The sequence below is a fragment of the Myxocyprinus asiaticus genome, chromosome 17 (assembly GCF_019703515.2).
Source record: "Myxocyprinus asiaticus isolate MX2 ecotype Aquarium Trade chromosome 17, UBuf_Myxa_2, whole genome shotgun sequence".
NCBI lineage: Eukaryota > Metazoa > Chordata > Actinopteri > Cypriniformes > Catostomidae > Myxocyprinus > Myxocyprinus asiaticus.
In genome coordinates this window covers 31,304,462-31,326,556 of record NC_059360.1, presented here as the reverse complement: position 1 = coordinate 31,326,556, position 22,095 = coordinate 31,304,462, and the positions used below count along the sequence as shown (strand labels likewise).

The 22,095-nt window shown below is 37.5% G+C and overlaps 2 protein-coding genes across 4 annotated transcripts in view; both read left to right on the top strand.

Annotated features, from left to right (window-relative positions):
- The first annotated feature begins 662 nt into the window (after nt 1–662).
- On the top strand, nt 663–12,156 carry LOC127454818 (malate dehydrogenase, cytoplasmic-like). The gene is made up of 9 exons (XM_051722264.1): nt 663–769; nt 1,361–1,459; nt 1,667–1,763; nt 4,034–4,209; nt 8,821–8,943; nt 9,564–9,740; nt 10,365–10,478; nt 10,953–11,042; nt 11,262–12,156. Exons 1-9 carry the CDS (start codon nt 767–769, stop codon nt 11,382–11,384), a joined length of 1,002 nt encoding a protein of 333 aa, XP_051578224.1. The 5' UTR covers nt 663–766; the 3' UTR covers nt 11,385–12,156.
- Nucleotides 12,157–12,635: 479 nt separating this feature from the next.
- Nucleotides 12,636–22,095, top strand: part of LOC127454816 (UTP--glucose-1-phosphate uridylyltransferase-like) — a 47,634-nt gene continuing 38,174 nt past the window's right edge. The window contains exons 1-3 of one of the 3 annotated variants that reach the window (XM_051722257.1): nt 12,636–12,685; nt 12,779–12,897; nt 20,878–21,011. In XM_051722257.1, the coding sequence (XP_051578217.1) occupies nt 12,651–12,685; nt 12,779–12,897; nt 20,878–21,011 (288 nt within the window). In that variant the 5' untranslated portion in view covers nt 12,636–12,650. Of the gene's footprint in view, nt 12,686–12,778; nt 12,898–14,282; nt 14,366–14,787; nt 15,240–20,877; nt 21,012–22,095 lie in introns of those variants that run through there. The other 2 variants (XM_051722259.1, XM_051722258.1) reach the window with 2 other exon arrangements.

Sequence of the window (22,095 nt, the reverse complement as noted above, 5' to 3'; positions counted from 1 at the left end):
TATACAGTTACCATATTTATGTACCATTCTGTATTTGCATGGTGCTTCAAAGTACTTAAAAGAATACCATGTTACTATGTGATTACCATGTTGATATGTGATTACCATATACCATTGTATTTACATGGTGCTTCAAGGTAATCCAACTTGGAAAGTCGTGCGGAAATTTTAAACTCCGATTTCGCCGAGACGAATGTGCGTGACGTCACACAATCATGTGGCACACAGGAAGATGTACAACATAAGTGATAAACATTCACTTTTATTAAATAATATCGAAAACGTTCCTACATTACATGATATTAAAGCGTGTTTAACAAACGTCAGCAGAGTAGCAGGTGTTCAAAACATGGTAAATTATACTCTCTTTAGATAATCGTACACCTGTAGCACAAATGCTAGTGTTGCAGATTGTTTCTGAATTGGGTTGCTAGGAAATATAAGGAATATTTCGTTCCGAGCATCTGGCAATGGAATGCATTTTTGGTCAGAGTTTGGAGATATCAAGTAGGAATATCCCAAGTCCGACTTAAATTGAACGCAGCATTACCGATCTGCCAGTTTGTGATTTAGGATAGTGGCTTAGAGGAAATGTAGTTTTTATCTAATTTAAATGAACGCCTGTATGGCCACTAAAAACTACATTTCCCTTCAGCCCCTTAAAACGAAGTTGCAGCGGCAACTTGTTGCCTCGTGAGGGAAATAGGGGTGACCTTCAAATTACCCGAGTAGGGAGAGAGCCGCTGTCATTCAGAAGCAGCTGAAAATGGTAGGAAAAACAAACTACTTTGCTATATTTATATGAAATTGTACGTTCGTATGGTCATGTTAGTGGACAGTGAGTCTAGGTTATGACAATGTAAGCAGAAGTTTAAGCCAATTAAAATATAAACTTGTAGTTATCTTTAATATGTATAATGAGGTGCTATGCTTGCCTGAGATTTGCATAATCCTGATCATAAGTACCTGTTTTAATGGTACCTATGTTTATATGTGATATTCCTTATATCAGATAGTTAATGACATATTGCAATGAACTTGATCTTCAGGTATAACTTTAAGTGCTCTTTAACCTGTGTTAAAGCCACACTTCAGGGGGCATTTGCATTAAATGTTAGTATCTACAGTGGTGAAAGTAAGTTCATTGATTGTAAAAATAAGGAAAAGTCACCTAGTTTAAAAATATCTCGAACACCATGTCATTCTGAGGTCTTGTAGTGTTTGCCAGGACAGTCCTATTTATATGTTCTAACATGGTGAGCCTTGTGAGCTCCTCTGTCCTGGTAGTGACCCAGTTGTTGGTTAAATTTTTTTCTACTTGCTTACTATCTTTGTTTATTACTCCTCTTTTGTACTATAGGCAGAGCCTATTAGAGTACTGATCACTGGCGCTGCAGGGCAGATCGCCTATTCCCTTCTTTACAGCATTGCCAAGGGAGATGTCTTCGGCAAAGATCAGGTACAGGCAGGGTTTGGCTTATGCAATGTCCCATCACATCCCATTAAATGCTGTTGCATCATTGAGGATGCTGTTTGACTAATTCCAGGAAAAGGCACCTTATGTGTCTTGACTCCCAACAGCTGATGAGATTACTAACACAGGTGCAGGTCAAATGTACTACAATGTAAATGTAATGCTTACTCTCCCTCTTTCTCACTTTTTCAGCCTCTCATTATGGTTCTGTTGGACATCACGCCCATGTTGCCAGTCCTGGATGGTGTCGTTATGGAGCTGCAGGACTGTGCTCTCCCACTTTTGAGAGGTAAACACAATCAGAATGGGATGCCTCTTTGAACAGTACTGTGAGTGTCATGAGGCCCTGTATTCTCTAGTCTTTGTGCCAATCCTGAAGTCTTAATGGCCTGTGTTTGCATTGCTCTGGCCTCTCGTCATTTGTGCAGTCTGATTGGCTGCCTGTATGATCCCCGATTGACAGGGCAGCTAAACTTAGGATTGTGGTTCCCATCAGAGAGTGGTATGGGTAGGTTGACCATACAGAACCACCAACAGGAAGTTCAGGAGGCCCACTCAGTGTGGGTGAATATCATGAAAAACCACAGGACATTTCATTTTCATTTTACATTAAAAAAATTACATTGATTTTTTTGACTAGCGACATAGCGACATAATGTCACAATGCAAAAAATATTAATAGTTTTGAAAGTATGCTTCATTTACTTGCTAATTAATATATATATATATATATATATATATATATATATATATATATATATATATATATACTGATGTAAAAAACCAAACCCACAGGTAACCTCAGGAGAAATACAGGCTGCTCTGGAAAAAGACGGTGTGGTTGTTTCAAGGAGCACAATACTTGTTGACCCCTCTCCAAACATAGCGCTTATGGTTGTGACCATAAAGCTCTATTTTGTTCTCGTCACTCCAAATTACAGTGTGCCAGAAACTGTGAGGTGTGTCAAGGTGTTGTCGGGCATATTGTAACCAGGCTTTTTTGTGGCATTGGCTTCTTTCTGGCAACTCGACCATGCAGCTCATTTTTGTTCAAGTATCGACGTATTGTGCTCCTTGAAACAACCACACCGTCTTTTTCCAGAGCAGCCTGTATTTCTCCTGAGGTTACCTGTGGGTTTTTCTTTGTATCCTGAACAATTCTTCTGGCAGTTGTGGCTGAAATCTTTCTTGGTCTACCTGACCTTGGCTTGGTATCAAGAGATCCCCGAATTTCCCACTTCTTAATAAGTGATTGAACAGTACTGACTGGCATTTTCAAGGCTTTGGATATCTTTTTATATCCTTTTCCATCTTTATAAAGTTCCATTACCTTGTTATGCAGGTCTTTTGACAGTTCTTTTCTGCTCCCCATGGTTCAGTATCTAGCCTGCTCAGTGCATCCACGTGAGAGCTAACAAACTCTTTGAATATTTATACACAGACACTAATTGCAATTTAAAAAGCCACAGGTGTGGGAAATTAACCTTTAATTGCCATTTAAACCTGTGTGTGTCACCTTGTGTCTGTAACAAGGCCAAACATTCAAGGGTATGTAAACTTTTGATCAGGGCCATTTGGGTGATTTCTGTTATCATTATGATTTAAAAAGGAGCCAAACAACAATGTGATAATAAATGGCTTCATATGATCACTATTCTTAAATATTTTCAAAATCAATGCCAAAATTGTACAATTTCTGCCAGGGTATGCAAACTTTTGAGCACAACTGTATATATTTAAAAAAATAAAAATTTTGTTTTGTTTTTTGTATTTTGGGGTGAAGTATGCCCCAGACAAGTTTTTGAGGTTTTGAGATTGAGATTCACCTCTATTAAAGGAATGTTCCAGGTTCAATACAAGTTAAGCTCAATCGACAGCATTTGTGGCATAATGTTGATAACCAAAAAATATAATTTTGACTCGTCCCTCCTTTTCCTGAAAAATTGTATTATTAACATATGTATTATTTGAGCTGTAAAGTTGTTTAAATCTTCATTTTTACAGTCTGTTTAGGGGTTGCTGACATTTAATCATCATTGCAACAAAGTTGTAAAATTGGCTATAACTTTACACAGAAAAGGTTAGTAGGCGATTTTATCACACTAAAATCATATTTTAACGTTTATGGATTGGCCCCATTCACTGCCATTGTAAGAGCCTCACTGGAACCCAGATTGTTGCTTTTTTTTTAAGAAAAGGATGGACAAATCAAAATTAATTTTTTTGTGGTAATCAACATTATGCCACAGATGCTGTCGATTGAGCTTAACTTGTATTGAACATGGCATATTCCTTTTAAGAGATAGTTATTTGAATATTCTCTAATGGCTTGCATAGGTTTTCATATAAAACTTTTTGATTATACATCTACAGTGTTATGTTCAATACGTATTATATTTTAACTGAATTAATTCAAATGTCTTTCATAGCATGCAGGTTCTTTCAGGCTCTCTGGCTTTCTTTTAAAAACAATTAGATACTTGTGTGTTTTCCTGTGACTCCTTGATGTTACTATATGTTGTTTATTCTGATACCACTGTCTGTTCCTGTGTGTTCCAGAGGTCATCCCTACTGATAAAGAGGATGTTGCATTCAAAGATTTGGATGCTGCCATCCTAGTGGGGTCCATGCCAAGGAGAGACGGCATGGAGAGGAAGGACTTGCTGAAGGCCAATGTTGCCATCTTTAAGGCCCAGGGGGTGGCGCTTGACAAGTATGCCAAGAAGACAGTAAAGGTGATTAACAGGCCTTTAGTTTTATCGACGTGGGGCTAGAATATTCTGTTGCAGAAGGCATGATATATTTAAAGTTGAAGACAGAAGTTTCCATGCACTTAAGTTGAAGTCATTAAAACTAATTTTTTAACCACTCCACAAATTTCATATTAGCAAACTATAGTTTTGGCAAGTCGTTTAGGACATCTACTTCGTGCATGACACAAGTAATTTTTCCAACAATTGTTTACAGACAGATTGTTTCACTTTTAATTGACTATATCACAATTCCAGTGGGTCAGAAGTTTACATACACTAAGTTAACTGTGCCTTTAAGCAGCTTGGAAAATTCCAGAAAATGATGTCAAACCTTTAGACAGTTAGCCAATTAGCTTCTGATAGGAGGTGTATGGAATTGGAGGTGTACCTGTGGATGTATTTTAAGACCTACCTTCAAACTCAGTGCCTCTTTGCTTGACATTATTGTAAAACCTAAAGAAATCAGCCAAGACCTCAGAATAAAAATGGTGGACCTCCACAAGTCTTGTTCATCCTTGGGAGCAATTTCCAAACGCCTGAAGGTACCATGTTCATCTGTACAAACAATAGTATGCATGTATATACACCATGGGATCATGCAGCCATCATACCGCTCAGGAAGGAGACCCATTCTGTCTCCTAGAGATAAACATAGTTTGGTGCGAAAAGTGCAAATCAATCCCAGAACAACAACAACAAAGGACCTTGCGAAGATGCTGGAGGAAACAGGTGGACAAGTGTCAATATCTACAGTAAAACGAGTCCTATATTGACATAACCTGAAATGCTGCTCGGCCAGAAAGAAGTCACTGCTCCAAAACTGCCATAAAAAAGCCAGAATACAGTTTGCAAGTGGCCATAATGGCCATCGTTATGTTTGGAGGAAAAAAGGTTGAGGCTTGCAAGCCGAAGAACACCATCCCAACCTTGTAACATGGGGGTGGCAGCATCATGTTGTGGGGGTGCTTTGCTGTAGGAGGGACTGGTGCACTACACAAAATAGATGGCATCATGAGGAAGGAAAGATATTTGGATATACTGACGCAACACCTCAAGACATCAGCTAGGAAGTTAAAGCTCAGTCGCAAATGGGTCTTTCAAATGGACAATGACCCCAAGCATACCTCCAAAGTTGTGGCAAAATGTCTTAAGGACAACAAAGTCAAGGTATTGGAGTGGCCATCACAAAGCCCTGACCTCAATCCGATAGAAAATTTGTGGGCAGAACTGAAAAAGCGTGTGCGGGCAAGGAGTCCTACAAACCTGACTCAGTGACACCAGTTCTGTCTGGAGGAATGGGCCAAAATTCCAGCAACTTATTGTGAGAAGCTTGTGGAAGGCTACCCAAAATGTCTGAACCAAGTACAAAAAATGTAAAGGCAATGCTACCAAATAATAACAAAGTGTATGTAAACTTCTGACCTACTGGGAATGTGATTGTTGGGCCTCATGTATTCAGATAGAAGACAAAGGCAGGCCTAACACAGTCGTAAAACCTAACTCAGGCCCCCACATACCAAGTCATAAATCTTACTAATAAACATCGTGCCATAATCAAACAAAGGGAGTCCAAAACAGACTACAAATCCCATGAAGCCTTGCTCACTAAAGGATCGAACTCTCAACTCCTATTGGATGAGACACACAACAGAACGTCCCTCAAACCATGACATCATCAGGAGTAGAAATACCTCTGAAATGCTTCCGGGATTTGCTTCCAGCAACTTTGCTTGCAGGGTATAGACGCAGCTCATCGCCGCTCTCAAGTGCAACCTCGTGGCACAAGGAAGTAACATCCGACTTGAAACCGTGGCCATACAATCTCCATCTCGCTGGATGAGTTGAGATTACTCTGTGTTCAACCGAACACTCTAACGGATCCGAAGGAGACCGCCGAGCAATCCGCATCTTCATCCGTTTGCCTGCAGAAGTAAAGAGATTAAAGATTTCTCTTCCATCTTCAATCAAGTCGACATTTCTGAGTTCTCCGCCAGTCCACCAAGAATCAGCAGCCGTGCCCGCCAACAGAGTGAGGAACTGGCCTCCTGTCATCACCCGAGCCTCAAGGAACCGGGTCGGAGTTAAAGGACGGATAAACACACATCCTATGTCCTCATACGATTCAAGTAAGAGGTTTACGTCTGGGCAGAGATAGAATATTACAGTGTGTTATTCTTGTGTTTCAAGGTTTGCTTGTACAGTTTACGGACCGCCATGTCCGCTCATTATTAATACTCAGGGTATTAATTATCACAAATGAGATTTGTTGAATTGTGGTCCAACCACAGTGGGCTGTTATGCATTTCCGCCATCGCGGGTGAGACCGGCAAACTGAGTTTATCCATTAAAGAATCAAAGAACACGGGACTGTTTACGAGCCGTCCACGCGTCTCTGAGTGATAAACTAACAGCTGCTTTCTCTCCCACGATCGCGAAATTGGCTTTAGGGCCATCACTTTATTCTCTCTTTCTCTCTTGTACTAACCACACACACGCGACCTCTCACAAACATTCTGGCACACATTTTTGGCTCATAGATAGCTTCGTGCTAAAGCTCAGCTTTGTCCCTAAGCTGTCGAACAAGTGGATACACGCGGTAACTGGTAGACGCCATTGACTGGTTTCTCTCCGCCCACATTCCCTGGCCAGAAGTCTCGCGTGACATACTCTCCACGAGAGTCACGTCCGCCATTTTGTGCACGTCCCTCCTTACACACACACACACACACACACACACACACACCCTCATGTGTTATAGGATTATTTTGATTTCCATATCTAATCATATCACTGTTTAGTTTGTAGTTGTAAGTCGGAAGTTTATTGACTGCATTGTATTAATTATTAATTGATATTACTGCATAAATAAACTTTGTTTATATTACAAAGAGAAGTGTTTTGGTTTGTTTTGCATACGCCTGTGTCATGCTGACGGGATGTCAGTGCTCGGATTCAAACCTTCATTCATTGTTTTTTTTCCCGAAAATCGATATTCTTCAGATGTCGATTTTCCTAAGAAAACAATCTAATATTGAGACTGTTATACTGTCTGGTTATTAGTCCCTGATTCCAGGGTGGTGCCCTGTCAATGTTAATCCTTATTAATATTCTATTGATTTTTGATAATTGATAATTATCTTTGATGATTGTTGAATTTGAATGATCAATAAGCTAGTGTTAATTTTAATTAATGTTTCATCGATGTTAACAATTAAAGATTATCTTTGATAATTGTTGATTTAAAGGATTAAAAAAGCTAACATTGATTCTCATCAATGTTCTATTGATTTTAATAATTAATAATTATCTTTGATAATTATTAATTATTGCTAATAACCAAACTCGCTCCTAAACGTAACGCACTACATTTACTGGAGCCCCATATGAGGTTTTAATGAGTTAGATTCAATTAATTCATTTAAATATTAATTAATAACTAAAGAAATTATTATTATTTCTGATAGTAACACTGATATAAACAACCAGTAAAGCCCTACATGATGAAAGAAATAAAAGCTGAAATAAATCATTCTCTCTACTATTATTCTGACATTTCACATTCTTAAAATAAAGTAGTGATCCTAACTGACCTAAGACAGGGAATGTTTTCTACGCTTAAATGTCAGGAATTGTGAAAAACTGAGTTTAAATGTATTTGGCTTAGGTGTATGTAAACTTCAGACTTAAACTGTGTGTGTGTGTATGTATGTATGTGTATATATATATATATATATATATATATATATATATACACACACCGATCAGCCACAACATTAAAACCACCTGCCTAATATTGTGTAGGTCCCCCTTGTGCCGCCAATACAGCACCAACCCGCATCTCAGAATTGCATTCTTCTTCTACCCACAATTGTACTGAGCGGTTAACTGAGTTACCATAGACTTTGTCAGTTTGAACCAGTCTGGCCATTCTCTGTTGACCTCTCTCAACAACAAGGCATTTCTGTCTACAGAACTGCCGCTCACTTTGTTTTTTGTTTTTAGCACCATTCTGAGTAAATTTAAAGACTGTTGTGCGTGAAAATCCCAGGAGATCAGCAGTTACAGAAATATCAAACCAGCCCATCTGGCACCAACAATTCTCTGTTAAAATACTCTTATTTAAAAATTATAGCCACAAGACGTAAACAATATGTGTGTTAACATGATTTTAGTGTGATAGAATCACTTACTAACCTTTTCTGTGTAGTTATATCCAATTTTACAACTTCGTTGCCACGATGATGTAACGTTAACAAACCCTAAAATGACTGGGAAAAAAATGATTTAAACTATTTTAAAGTTAAAATACTACATACGTTTTAACAGAAAAATAAATTTAAGTGCTGTTATAAAATTATAAGCTTCACATTTCTGCCTTTTAAAACCTCCAAAAATTGGCTGAATTCACTTCTATTGTAAGTGCCTCAATGTAACCTCAATGTTTTTGCTTTTTTTTAAAGAAAAGTAGGGACGGGTGGAAATTATTTTTTGTGGTAATCAACATTATGCCACAAATGATGTTGATTAAGCTTAACTTGTTTTGAACCTGGAATATTCCTTTAAAATATTTGACCCTCACATTTTACTATACAGGTTCTGGTTGTTGGTAACCCAGCTAACACCAACTGTCTGATTGCGGCCAAATCCGCCCCTTCCATCCCCAAGGAGAATTTCTCCTGTTTGACACGTCTGGATCACAACAGGGCTTGTTCTCAGGTAAGAACACCCCTGTGCGGGATGGTGCACCTTAACGAAGCTCCTCATGGCTGTTTCAGATTCAGTTTTACAACAGCATGAAATCACTCAAATAAGTATGAACCAACAATGAATTGATCTCCATCAGTTATGACACTAAACAAGGTTCCCATGGTTATAGGAAAACCTGGAAATATCAGGGAATTTTGAAGTTTTGATTTCCAAGTCTGGAAACGTCATGGAAATACAATGTTAAAAAGTAATGGAAAAGTCCTGGAATTTTTTGAAGTGAATATACATTTTTCTTATTTTTTCTGAAACATTTCATCCACTAGATATTGCTCTTTGTGAGTGCTTGTGTAGAGTAAACCTTGATAACATCAGTCTGTCTGTTAAAGACATTTGTACTCTAAAGTATAATTGTTTAAATGTATTAATTAAAAACTCTAATTATCAAACAACCTCTATAAAATTATTTCTAAAAAATCTTTATCCATTTGTGATGAATGACTTGAAAGGTCAAACTGTGGGAACACTGACAAAGACCCAAGTCTTAATACAAAAAGGTGAAATTAATAATGACCGTAATAACATGATTAAATTTATGCCTAAAGTTCCACACTGCACAATGTGTCCTCTAGGTGGCAATGCATTGTGGCATTTCTGCAAGCAGTGTGAAGAATGTGATCATCTGGGGAAATCACTCCTCTACACAGTACCCAGACGTCCATCACTGCATGGTGAATGTGCAGGGGAAGGACGTGACTGCCTTCGATGCAGTGAAAGACGATGCCTGGCTGAAGGGAGAGTTCATTTCTGTAAGTGCTTTCTGCTTTGCTGCATTCTTCCTGTAGAGGTCACTGTTAGCCTGTTTATTGATCCACACTAAAGGGTTCAAGAATGCATGCCTTTGTTTAAAAGTGAATTGTGTAATTTACACTAGCACTACCAAATGCAATTGCAAAAATAACTATTTTCAAACAGGTTTCCCAACACTCTCCCCCATCTTTCAGTGGTTGGACAAACAGATTTTGGGGGAAATCAACTCACAAAATGCTCACTTATAGTTGTCTCTGCTGCAATTTAAAGAATTTTAATATTGAAACTTTAACATTGATGGCTTTAACAGTTATTCTCCTGCAGTGTACTCTTGTATGTGTAAGCAATGTGTACTATGTCACTATGAGTAGTATACTGTTTGTTAGTGCAAATCAGTACAATGTAGCAACATGTTGAAATGTTTTCAGTACTGATTGAGATATTATCAAAGTTATGTTTATTGTATGGACAGTTGTTCTATAAGAAGCCCTTCACAGTAGATTTCCATTCAGTAACATAGTGATTGATAATTTTTGTATTTTTATTTAGCAGAAACATTGGATGAACATGACTTCTGGTTGCAGTGAAATTACAAAAATAAAAAAATTGTCTCTTTCTCTCAGACAGTGCAGCAGCGTGGTGCTGCAGTCATTAAGGCCAGGAAGCTCTCTAGTGCCATGTCAGCTGCCAAGGCCATCTGTGACCACATGAGAGACATTTGGACTGGCACTCCTGAGGTCAGCTTTGTATGGGTCCTTCAGAAGTGGTTGACAATGGGGGACCCATTGGTTAATATTTCCATTGTGTCCGCTAAAGATATTTTATTGCATCAACACAGTGCAAAAAGCCTTTATGATTTTCTGCTCTAAAATGTTGTGTCAGCCAGTGTTGGACAAAATGTTTAGCCTAAAATTCATGTCAGCCTAATAGAAAGTATTTTAGATTATGGGAAGTAATAAGTCAGTAAATCAGATGAAACTGGGAGGAAAAATATGACCTAACCATCCATTAAAACAGTCTAGCTTCGTGAAATGTTCAGTGGGGAGCAATGTGAGCAGTGTAGACATACACAAGTACATAATTTACCCACAAGTGTTTTCTCCACCTCTAAGCAAACATGAGACTTTTTTGGAGTATGATGTTTGGACTGACACTAGGTTTTTATAAGAAGGCCACATTTTTCTTAACCACAATTGTGTTTGTTTTTGTAGGGTGAGTTTACCTCAATGGGTGTCTATTCCAATGGAAACTCTTACGGAGTACCAGAGGACCTAATTTACTCATTCCCTGTTACGATCAAGGTTTGTCCAGAAACTTAAACCAAAATCCAGCCCTGATTTATAACCTCCACCCCATGACTTCATTCACTCAGTATCCTGGTGTGAACAAATTACTTTATCATGTTGTGAACTAGAGTAGAAGTTTTAGCCACTATTGATGTTTTGTACGAAATAGATACTGACTGTGATCCGTGTAACATCTTATGTTCTCAACATTTATTTTTGTCTGCTCGTCTTCAGGATAAGACCTGGAAGATTGTTGATGGGTTGCCCATCAATGACTTCTCAAGAGCAAAGATGGATGCAACAGCAGCGGAATTAGTGGAGGAAAGAGACACCGCTGTCTCTTTCCTGGGTGTTTGACAAGAAACCCAACCATCTACACCACACTTAGATACCCAGAAAACTCCAGAAGCACGGCTGTAAAACACTCCATCTTTGTTTCCTCCTTGAAACTCTGTAAAACAACTTCTAGAACTTTCTGGACTTGAATTCCTAAATTATTGCCCAGAGAGCTAAGCTCGGTTAAATCCAGAATGCTGACTGAAAATTTTGAATTCAGATCTTGTTCTCACTGTGCCGCAAGGACTTTTCCTTCCTGTTTGTTTTCCTTCCTGTTCTTGATCCTCCACATTGTGTACAGCTCTCATGTAAGGACACAAAAAATAGCAAGTAGGTATAATTTCAGGCCAGAGACCTCCAAATGGGGACGGAATCTCAAAGAGGACAGGGTTACTCGAAAAGGGGGTGGGGTTACTCTAAAGGGCGGTTGTGCCAACTCCAAAAGGGTTAAGGTTAGGGAAAGGGGTAAGGTTAGGGGCTCCCTATATTTTTAATGCTGATTTGTAGTTCACGCCCCTTTTTGGAGTTATGCCTACAGCTGTACCCTTCTCAAAAATAGTCTAAAACAAGACCGTATCTATACTGCCCTTTCCAGTCCAACTTGTAGAGGACCTGAATAAAAGAGGGCCAAAGCCTGGAAAGGACTCCGAGTATATGATTTAGACCATTCTGTGTCATTATGCAACTGTTACATGTCTGACAAGAGTTTGCTGATATTTATGGAGGAATGTTTCATGTGTCAATAAAAGTGCTATGGCAGAATCCAGTAATAAAACCAAGATATTAAAATTCATCCTTGCACTCGTCTCCTTTATTACAGAAACTGATGTCATTTGTTGTGGAAAAACTCCTTTCATCATTTTGCAGCACACTCACTGTATGGTCATTATTTTTCATGTTTAGATGTTTGACCTAACTATTATTAGCAATTCTAATACCATCTTGCAAAACATAACATGCACTGTGAAGGGAGGTCAGGAGATATGCTGCAAGGGTATTGGTGTGGCGACTGTGGATGCAGACGTGGCAATAAGTCCCATCAGGGAGCAGACTGGAGTCAGCCAATGAGAAATGCTTCACGTTTTTCGGACTCCAGCTTTTTTGGGAAATTCAATCTCGTGCACTGCTAGTGCTAGTAATGTTTGTCATTTGTTTACATCAGAAATGAACAGAAATCAACGTTCTGTTATAGTGTTTAGTAATGTGCTAAAATATGTGTACCACTTCTAATTTATTCATTTAAAGAGAGTGATGTAAATCTCACTAATGTAGGCTAAATAATGACTAATGATCTCAAATAAAAAACGACGAACGAAAATTTGGTATGTAGTTTTGGTTTCTAAGCAACTGGACTTTAACCTGTCATGTTGCTAAGGATATTTCCAGATAATATTTTTATGGAATCACTTCCGCAGTGTTTGGTGGTCCTGCACTGTTTCTGAGAGAAGAAAGTTGGTTGGCCAGAGAGGAAAGCACGTCGCTATTACCGGAACCACCTTCAGCGGCGCACCGACAGCATCCTTCAGCCTTCAGAGTAAGACATTTCTTGTTTACTTTCACATGCGCATCGCAATATTAAAACTTTGACGCCATGCAATTACTTCCTCTGTCGTGCTTTTAAATTACTAACTCCTAGGTGGGTGTTTACAAGCGACATTTTTCTTTTTCGGTGCAATGAGAGAACGTCAAGCTTGTGCTTTTTGGTTATGCACGGCAGTGAAGAACGCCTCTGCTCTGTCCTAGCGAAATAAAGGCGAAAATAGTAATAGTTTGTATTGAGTGACCGACCATTAGTGCAGTTACACGCACTGTCCATGTCAAATGAAACCATTGCAGCCATCAACATTGAATTTCATTGAATACAAGCTTTTCGGTTGTATCTTCTCGAAAGCGGACATAAACTTATACCATAACATATCATATCATTTTAAAATGCATAGTACGGAATTATGGTAATGTGAAGACGTGATCGAGGAAGTGGGACTCGACTACAATGTGACGTGTTGAATAATGACGGGCCGAAAGAGAAGGACCTGGCTACAGCCTTCAGAATGAGGCGGAGCTAAACGTGTCGCTCCGCCCATAATAGTCTCATTGGCTCGTTCATCTTTCATAGACATACATGATAGCAGATGTGGTCGTCGTTGCTGGTGTGTTATCATTGTTTGAGAGATGTTGAATAGTTGAGCCAAACCATTTGATTACTTGTATGTGATATTCACTCCTAAATTTCATGGATTTTATCATACGTTAAAATTAAGGAACAAATCGGGATTTAGAAAGGCTGAAACTGACGTGAAAATGTTCCTAAACAAATGCCAACTGAAAATCATGTATATGTGTTTTTGGGTTTGGTGCTCATGCACCGGTACGTCAGTACAGTATTAACAGTTTTAGCCTGTATGCCTCATGCAATATTCCTTATTTTCAGCTGTAACGGACTACTTATTGACTGGTGTTGGTTTCTGTGTGCATGTCAATTAAAAAGTAATTTTTAGGCCGACGAGATAACAAAGCACATATTCTTGGAGCGAGGAGGAGAGATAATCATTTACAATCCTTCAAAGAAATTAATACGAATCAATACAGAACACGAGCGAAAGCACCGCAACTATCTCAAGAATGGTATAACAATTTTCATCAGTTCATCAGCCTCTTGTTTGCTATTGTTGAGGGCGTAAATTAAAACGACTAAATTCCTAAAATGCAGAGTAATCAATAGATCGAACAGATAAGGACTGCGTTCATAAAGCTAACTTTGTCAATGAATGAATTTTCATTTGCACTCTATTTTGATATTATTATTATTATTATTATTATTTATTACATATTTTATAATTAATTTAATTAATAATTAATTTCTCTAACCAAGCGTTATAATGAAGGCTTTGTGAAATTGCACAACTTTTTGATTTACAGATTTGAATGACAGCAGACACATCAACACAGTTTGTTCATCAGTCCATGCAACTCAGTCCTACTACATTTGTTTGAAATGACAGGTGAGATACAACACAAAGTCACTTACGAGTCATAGCACTAAAATCAAAATTATCTTTCCTAATTATTTCAGCACTGACTACGACCGCATTAGAGTTGAATCTTCGCCATAGTAGGATTAGTAATTGTGCCCTCCGCTTTCAACACGACTGAAACAACAACAGGCTGCTCAGTCAGACTCCTACTACATATGTTTGCAATGAACCATGAGGTACAACACGATTTCATATTACTTACGAGCCACAGCACTATAATAAAAATTATCGGTCTACACTATTTTAAAAACGTATCTCCTATCATGTACGCCAATAGATGACCAAGCCAATGAGAGTAAGTTATGGGCGGAGCGACACGTGTAGCCACGCCCAATATGTTGCCCCGCCCCGTTCTGCAAGCTACGTCCAGGGATGCTTGGGCAGAAAGGGGCTGAGCAGCACAACTGCAGTTTCTACAGCGAGAGACTCACGCACAGATCATTACTTTCATTTGTTTTGTTTTGTTTTTTTGTTTTTTTTAATTACACACCTTCTGCTCAAAGCAATTACTGCACGGTCGAGTAAAGGTCGACGAGACAGCCGTTTATTCGCACTGCATGTTACTCGACAGAGTAGTGGGAGGAGAGAAAGAGAGAGCGTGATGGTTTATTTAAAAGCGCATGAACGCCAGAGAAAAGCGTTCTTGAACAGGATGAGAGAAGAATCGATAAGCTGACCTGTTCAATTATTATTATTATTACTATCAGCACCAATAAGGCTCTTATACCTGGAAACTGGATTCGAAAAAAACGCGATTACTGTTGTTGTAATATTAAACCAAACTGGATTTTTTTAGACTTTAGAAGACAGACTGTAAGCACCATGTCGCTTTACATTGAAGGTAAGAATATTCTTGAGTACTAGGCATACACTTACTTTTACGGTACTTTTAAGGTTGATTTGGGTCTCTGGATACATCAAATGTAAATGGTTGATAATCAAGGGCGATTCTAGGATTTCAATCTTAGGGGGGCTCAGCCCCCAATGACACTTAGATGTGCATATTTAATGTGTTTCACTCTTTAGCATAGATAGTGTTGTTGTTTTCTTTTCTTTCTTTCTTTTTTCTTTTTTTTTTTTTTTTTACATCATTCAAGACATTCAACTAATATTAATTACAAATATTTTCATTTTCTATAATAAACACTTATAAAGTTATTTAAAAAAATGAAACCGTTTAAAGAACCATTCAAATATTTTTATTTTATTTTCAATGTATTATTTTTTAAATAGTTTATTATAGAAAATCAATTATTTGCATTTTCTATATATTAAAGTTATATCAAATTCCACAAAAACCTAGTATTACAGTAAATGTTATTTTTAGTTGGGTCATTATTTAGTGGACTGAATTAACTCCAGATGATGTTTCTCTGTATGTCATTAACTCGTGACTTGAGTCTTTTGAATTATTTCAAAAGAGAAATTAACACTGAAAAGAGATATTCATTGAAAATGACTAACCCTGATAATATATATATATATATATATATATATATATATATATATATATATATATATATATATAATACAATTAATTCAGATTTGTTCACTTATTCATTCAGTAACCATTTTTGTAAATTACACGTTTACGCCAGTAGGTGGCAACAAATGTACGTCATTAAAACATTGATAAAGCACCTCCTTCACGACCTAAACAAGTCTAATTATAATTTATTAAAATCTGCCTGTCTACTAAGAGACTTCAGCAGAATGTTTAAGCATCATAAGCATTTCCCCTGCAAATGACAACAAAGCATATCATTTTGTGATCTGCTGTGCATGACCATCATGGTATACAACAAAAGGCAACATCATTAGCCTAAATGTAATTATGAGTTTTAATTTACGTCCTGATATCTTCATTCAGCCCCTTTCTTTCCTTGTTAAATGAGATTACCGAACTAAACGAGCGACATCCCTCCTCCACTCCTTCAATCAGTCAAAAGAGACGCTGTTGCTAATCCTAGCTCGTTCACGAAGTGAATTAGGAAATGGAGAGTATTCTTTCAGTGAGTCAAACCAATGATATGCTCCTTCACAGCCTGCACTCCAATGTTAATGGCTCGTGATTTAGTCAGTCTTTACAGGTAGGAAACGCCGCCAAAGCAGTCTCGCGTTTCAAACAAGTGCAGCGTTGCGACTGACGCTTTTTGAAACACTTGGGCGCTGTTTGCAAAGTAAAATTTTTAGGGGGGCTGAAGCCCTAGCAATGCCTATGGTTGATATACATTAAGTATTTTGATTCCGATCAGCTGATTATTGCTCTGAGGTCATCTGAATTCCATTGAGAGTGAGTGTTGAATGGACCCTTAAAGGGATAGTTCATGCAAAAATGAAAATTCAGCCATTGTTTACTCACCCCTGTGTTGTTATAAACCCTTATGACTTTCTTTTTCTTAACACAAAGGTATAAATTGTGAAAAAATGTTAATAAATTATTGTATCTTACTCATGTTTTCTTCTGAAAGCATACGATAATGTTTGGTGAGAAACAAACCTAAATCAGATGTATTATTTAGTGAAACTATTGACCAACCGTTGCTGTCCTGTGTGCATTCATGAGACTGCACAAGAGCAGCAGTTATATGCGTTTAAGTGAAAACTTGTTTTCTTTCGCTTCAACAGGACCACCAGTGATATTAACAACAGAAAACACAACACAGCTGCAGATAAACCAGATAACAGAACTTGCAAAACATGTCTGTAGAGTATGTAGTCAAAGAATACATGCATTTCTATGCCCAGCCTTATTTGTTTTGAACCGAAGTACTTAATCAAACATAGAGATAGGGGAGGCTGAAGGCAGCCACAGTCACATTGTGTCCTAACCAGACGCCAAACGACACGCAATAAATGTTAAACGTTTCTATGTTAATCAAAGTTTTTGTCCTAAGCACCCATGACAAGCGACGGAACATTCTGTCGGTCACTTGGTTTTTATTTTTGGTGTCGCGCCATGCAGCCCCATCCGCTATGGCACCGGTTCAAAATCATTTTCATAACATTATATTGAAGCCAGCATCTCACTTGCCGGTCAAAAACTACATGGTTTTGGCTGATAATGTTACACCTACCTACTGTTTTTTCGCTGAGGTCTCGCTCTCTTCAGGTGGAGGTCTGAGACACACACTCACATGTTCAGAATAGAGAAGAGGTGGCAGACCCGCTCCCTCCTCCTTTCTCTCCGGTTCCTCCAGTTCACATTCTGTAAGCGAAACCTCCAAAACTCTGTGGTCTTCTGTACTCTCTGTCTGAATGTAGCATCTGGGTGTGTGGCTAACTTCAACCTCCTCTGTCTCTCTGTTTGATTGAGTACTCTGGTTGTTTTCTGTGGTTTGCGCTGCTGTGTTGTGTTTTCTGTTGTTAATATCACTGATGGATCTGTTGAAGCGAAACAAAACTTGCAAGTGGGTGCAGCGTAACTGCTGCTCTTGTGCAGTCTCATGAAAGCGCACAGGAGATCAATGTTTGGTCAAGATTTTCACTTAATAATACATTAGATTTCGGTTTGTTTCTCATCAAACCTTACTGAATGCCTTCAGAATGAGGCATGAGTCGTATACAATCATTTATTAGACTTCTGAATTATACTTTTGTGTCCTTTTGAAGCTTGAAGAGGTGGTCACCATAAACTGCCATTGTATGACAACACTGAGCAATATATATATATATATATATATATATATATATATATATATATATATATATATATATATATATATATATATATATATATTATTTTTTTTTTTTTTTTTTCACAACTTCTCCCTTTGTGTTAAGAAAAAGAAAGAATGGGGTTATAACAACACATGGGTGAGTAAACAATGACTGAATTTTCATTTTTTGGGTTAACTCCCTTTAAGTTAGGCTGTCAAATTAAAATGTGAAATTCTAATATTTGTCGAATTTAAGAAAAATACACACATTCGAATGCTAAAACTGCATATTAGAATTTTGGATGTGTGGCAAGCACTGGCGATGACTTCAGACCCATTGCATTCTTGCGCTAAAAAGGCTAGATAATGTTTAACAGAAACCAGGTGTCATGAGACGCGTTTTAAAGTTCTTTTTAACTTGACGTGGCATCTAAAAAACAGTGCTCCTGCACGAGATGCTGAATAAACAAAAACAAAGTGAAACAAAGATGTTCATCTAGCGCATTTACATAGAAAAACAAATGGTAAACTGAATGGTTGCAAAAGCGTTCGGTGTGAACAGCCCCTTACAGTAGGTGGAGGTCTTTGGCCGTTGTGTCTTGCTCTCTTATCAGCATTTCTCAGATTAAGCAATGGGTTTGTCTGTAAAGGAGTTAAAGTTGGAAATGTGTGTCTCAAGATCCTCGCGTTCTGTTCCTTGATATGATTATGGATGCAATGATTGAAGTCCTGTGACTGTCTGTGTTTGTCAGTCTCTGAGTGTGTAATTGCCCTTTGACCCGTGTGTAACACACCTTTGATGGCAGCAGCTTTTTTGAGAGGTTATGACTGGCCTCAGACTGTAAATATCTGGGCTTTCAGCAATCATTTTCTCATTGTTTTCTTTGCTTGCAAGGCAAAAGAATACGCTTTCAACATCTGCAAATACTGTGTATAAATGAGAACAATTGACTGTGTTAGCAGAATCATTTGTAAATGGAAACATTGCTGTTCATGAAACCAAATCATTCAGAGAGATTTAACTTTCCACTGTAAAAAATGTCCAGCCGTTACCTTAAGGAGGTATTTTTTATCATGATCTGAACCTTAAAAATAACTTTCGTTGCTGTAACCTAATGTAGTCAGGCTGATTCAGTCATGTTAAATCATATTTGTGCCTTTTTTTTTTTTTTTCTTTTTTTTTTTTGGAAAACATTTAATTAAACAAAACTGTTTACTTAGATGTTAATTCATAATGCACATTGTTTAGGTTGTCTGAAATGTTTTTTACACTGAACCTGTGCTTATATCCCCATAGAGGAAATACTTTTCCTCTCAGAAAATCATGTAGTCTTTAAATTACCTAGCTAAAGAATTAGCTGTTTGTATATGCAAATATGGCACATCTTAGTTTAAGATAATCAGATGATTATCAGTAATTATTTACATTGCTCTATGAAATACTTGATTCTGATTGGTCTAATAATGGCATTCTGTTGTCAAATATTTTAGCAAATAACCACTAAACTGTCCCAGGCAACATTTTCTACATAGCTGTGCTCTGCGGCCTCTTTCTACTTGCGTAATAAAATAATTGAAACTCAAATCAATATTTCATGTTAATTTATTTATTTATATGGCAAGTAGTCATGTAATAAGCGGGATAATGTACAGTCAGCTGGTCATTATTGCAAAATAAGCCCTAATCACCCTGTCAGGGTTTATTTTGTGATATTTACCAACTGACTGCACGTTGTCCCTTACTTTTAACTCCAGGTTGTTCCATAGGGACTGTATCTGTAGAAAGTGTATTGTGAATCACAGCATCTGATAAATGACCACATAACTAACCAACATTCCAGTAAATCAAATAAATGTTGGATACAGTTCAGCATTATTTGTAGGCATTAGTGATGGTCAGATTGTTGTATTAGACAACGTAAGAACTTGTAGCAGTGTCCAGAGTGTTGTCAGTATTTTACAAGCACAGATGAAAATTGTGAGAAAACGAAAATGGTCTCTTATTCACAGTGCCAACTGTCATTTCGAGTTAGTGGCTATTTTGAACATTAAATGTCACATGCCTTCTTGCTAGGAGCCAATATGTTTCACTCCTCTTGGCAGTATGTTAGAAGATAATTAACTCCTGACAGAACAGTGAATTAAATAGTTGCATACAGATGAAATGTGGTCTAACCCTTACCGGACAATATTCAGTCACAGACAAAACACTGCTTGTGATTCAATGTATACTGATTTGCCAGGTCAATTGAGTGCTCAGAGGCATGCAACAAACTCAGGATCTTTTAGTGCGCTTAAGCTTTATCAAACAGAATTTTGTTTAACGTCTTTATAGCACTCCTTCTCTTAAGGATAAAGAAGTGTGTTTGTGGTAGAACAAGAAAATTTGAGTTACACCTTAAGCATTAATCTGAAGGATAACAGCCTTTGTAAATAGGCAGTTTACACTAATTTAACCTTGAACCCAGTGGATAGTCTGTTTGTTACAATCAGCAAATGAAACACTTGATAAGATACTGTATCTGTGCTTCGATGGCTTCTGGGTTAGGAGTTCTTTCCATTGTGGACAAGTACTAAAGCAGTTGTATTATAACATCAATAGTCAGTTGTCCTTGTCAAGTGCATGTAATATCAAAGTAATAAAGGCACAAATATAAAGCCAATATAAATGGCATAGATCATCATTGGCTAACTACAATTGCTTGTTTGTAGGTAACTGACCTGCACCTGTCTTTTAGAGTTTGTGGATATAAATTGGGAGGTTTGGATTGTAAAGTTGTTGTGGGAAAGTAACACTGTGATGTTTGGCTTTAATTATAGGTCTAAGTAAGGAGTTACTGAGCAGCACCAACGGGATGGCTCAGTTTCAGGAAGTGTTGCGACAGCAGCTGGAGAGCTCTATGCATGCTGAACTAGAGAAGCTCTTGAGTACGGTCAAAGGCGCAGACGCCAAGGTGAGAAATAGACAGCATCCTCTACATGGAAGTACTTACAAACCAAGACACTCAAACCCAACGTGGGCATTTTGAAATATCCTGGTAACTGGTTAAAGGAAACTGTCCTTCATGCCATCCCTGATGTGTATGACTTTCTTTCTTCTGCTGAACACAAACGAAGAGTTTTAGAAAAATGTCTCCACTCTGTTGGTCCATACAATGCAAGTGAATGGATAACAAAACTTTGAAGGTCCAAAAAGCACATAAAGGTAAAAAAAAGTCATACAAAATTAATCCATATCACTCAGTGGTAAATCCATATCTTCAGAATCTATATGATATGTGTGGGTGAAAACCAGATCAATATTTAAGTCATTTTTTTACTATAAATCTCCTGGTATTGGTTTTGTTTATTCTGAACTCCATATCAATAGTTTATTTAAATTTTATCATCAAAATTGTGTTTTAGTAAATTAATTAATTAAAACTTCAATCAAAAGAAAGCATAACAATTAATTTTCAACATGATATTGTATTATTTTTATCAAATGAAGTGCTTTTATGCAGAATCTCACAGCACAATACAGAATTGGAGTTATATTCTGTCAGATAAAATGCTGCATAAAAGAGCATCACAGATGTGAGATAATGCTTAAATATAATACAATTACTACTGATTTACTGTTATTATTATTAGTAGTAGTAGTAATACAGTGAATATTACATTACAGTAGTGATAATATTCTGTCATACAATTTTCATTTCAATTAAGCTTATATTTTGACTGAGCTTTTATTTTTAAGTGTTTCTATGTTATGACAGTAGCTTTTCAGTCCGGTCGCTACATGACTCAAAGTGATTATTAAACCACAAAGGCTGCTATTTAATTAAATATGTACACTGTTTGTACCTCGTGCTATAACGTGAATTTGTGCTCTGTTCACTGTCATCTGCTACAAACAGAGCACGCAATGCTCATGATGGTGTTTTCCGTGTATGAGCCAGTGAGGAGCTTTAAAAAGGTATGTGCAGCCATCATCATACAACACTTGTCTTCACATATTCACAAGTGCTAACATTTGAAATACACAGCACATGCAAA

Coding starts and splice junctions, on each gene's coding strand:
- LOC127454818 (XM_051722264.1), top strand. Junction 1,764..4,033: donor TGCTCTCCCACTTTTGAGAG/GTAAACACAATC, acceptor TGTGTGTTCCAG/AGGTCATCCCTACTGATAAA. Junction 10,479..10,952: donor TTTGGACTGGCACTCCTGAG/GTCAGCTTTGTA, acceptor TTGTTTTTGTAG/GGTGAGTTTACCTCAATGGG.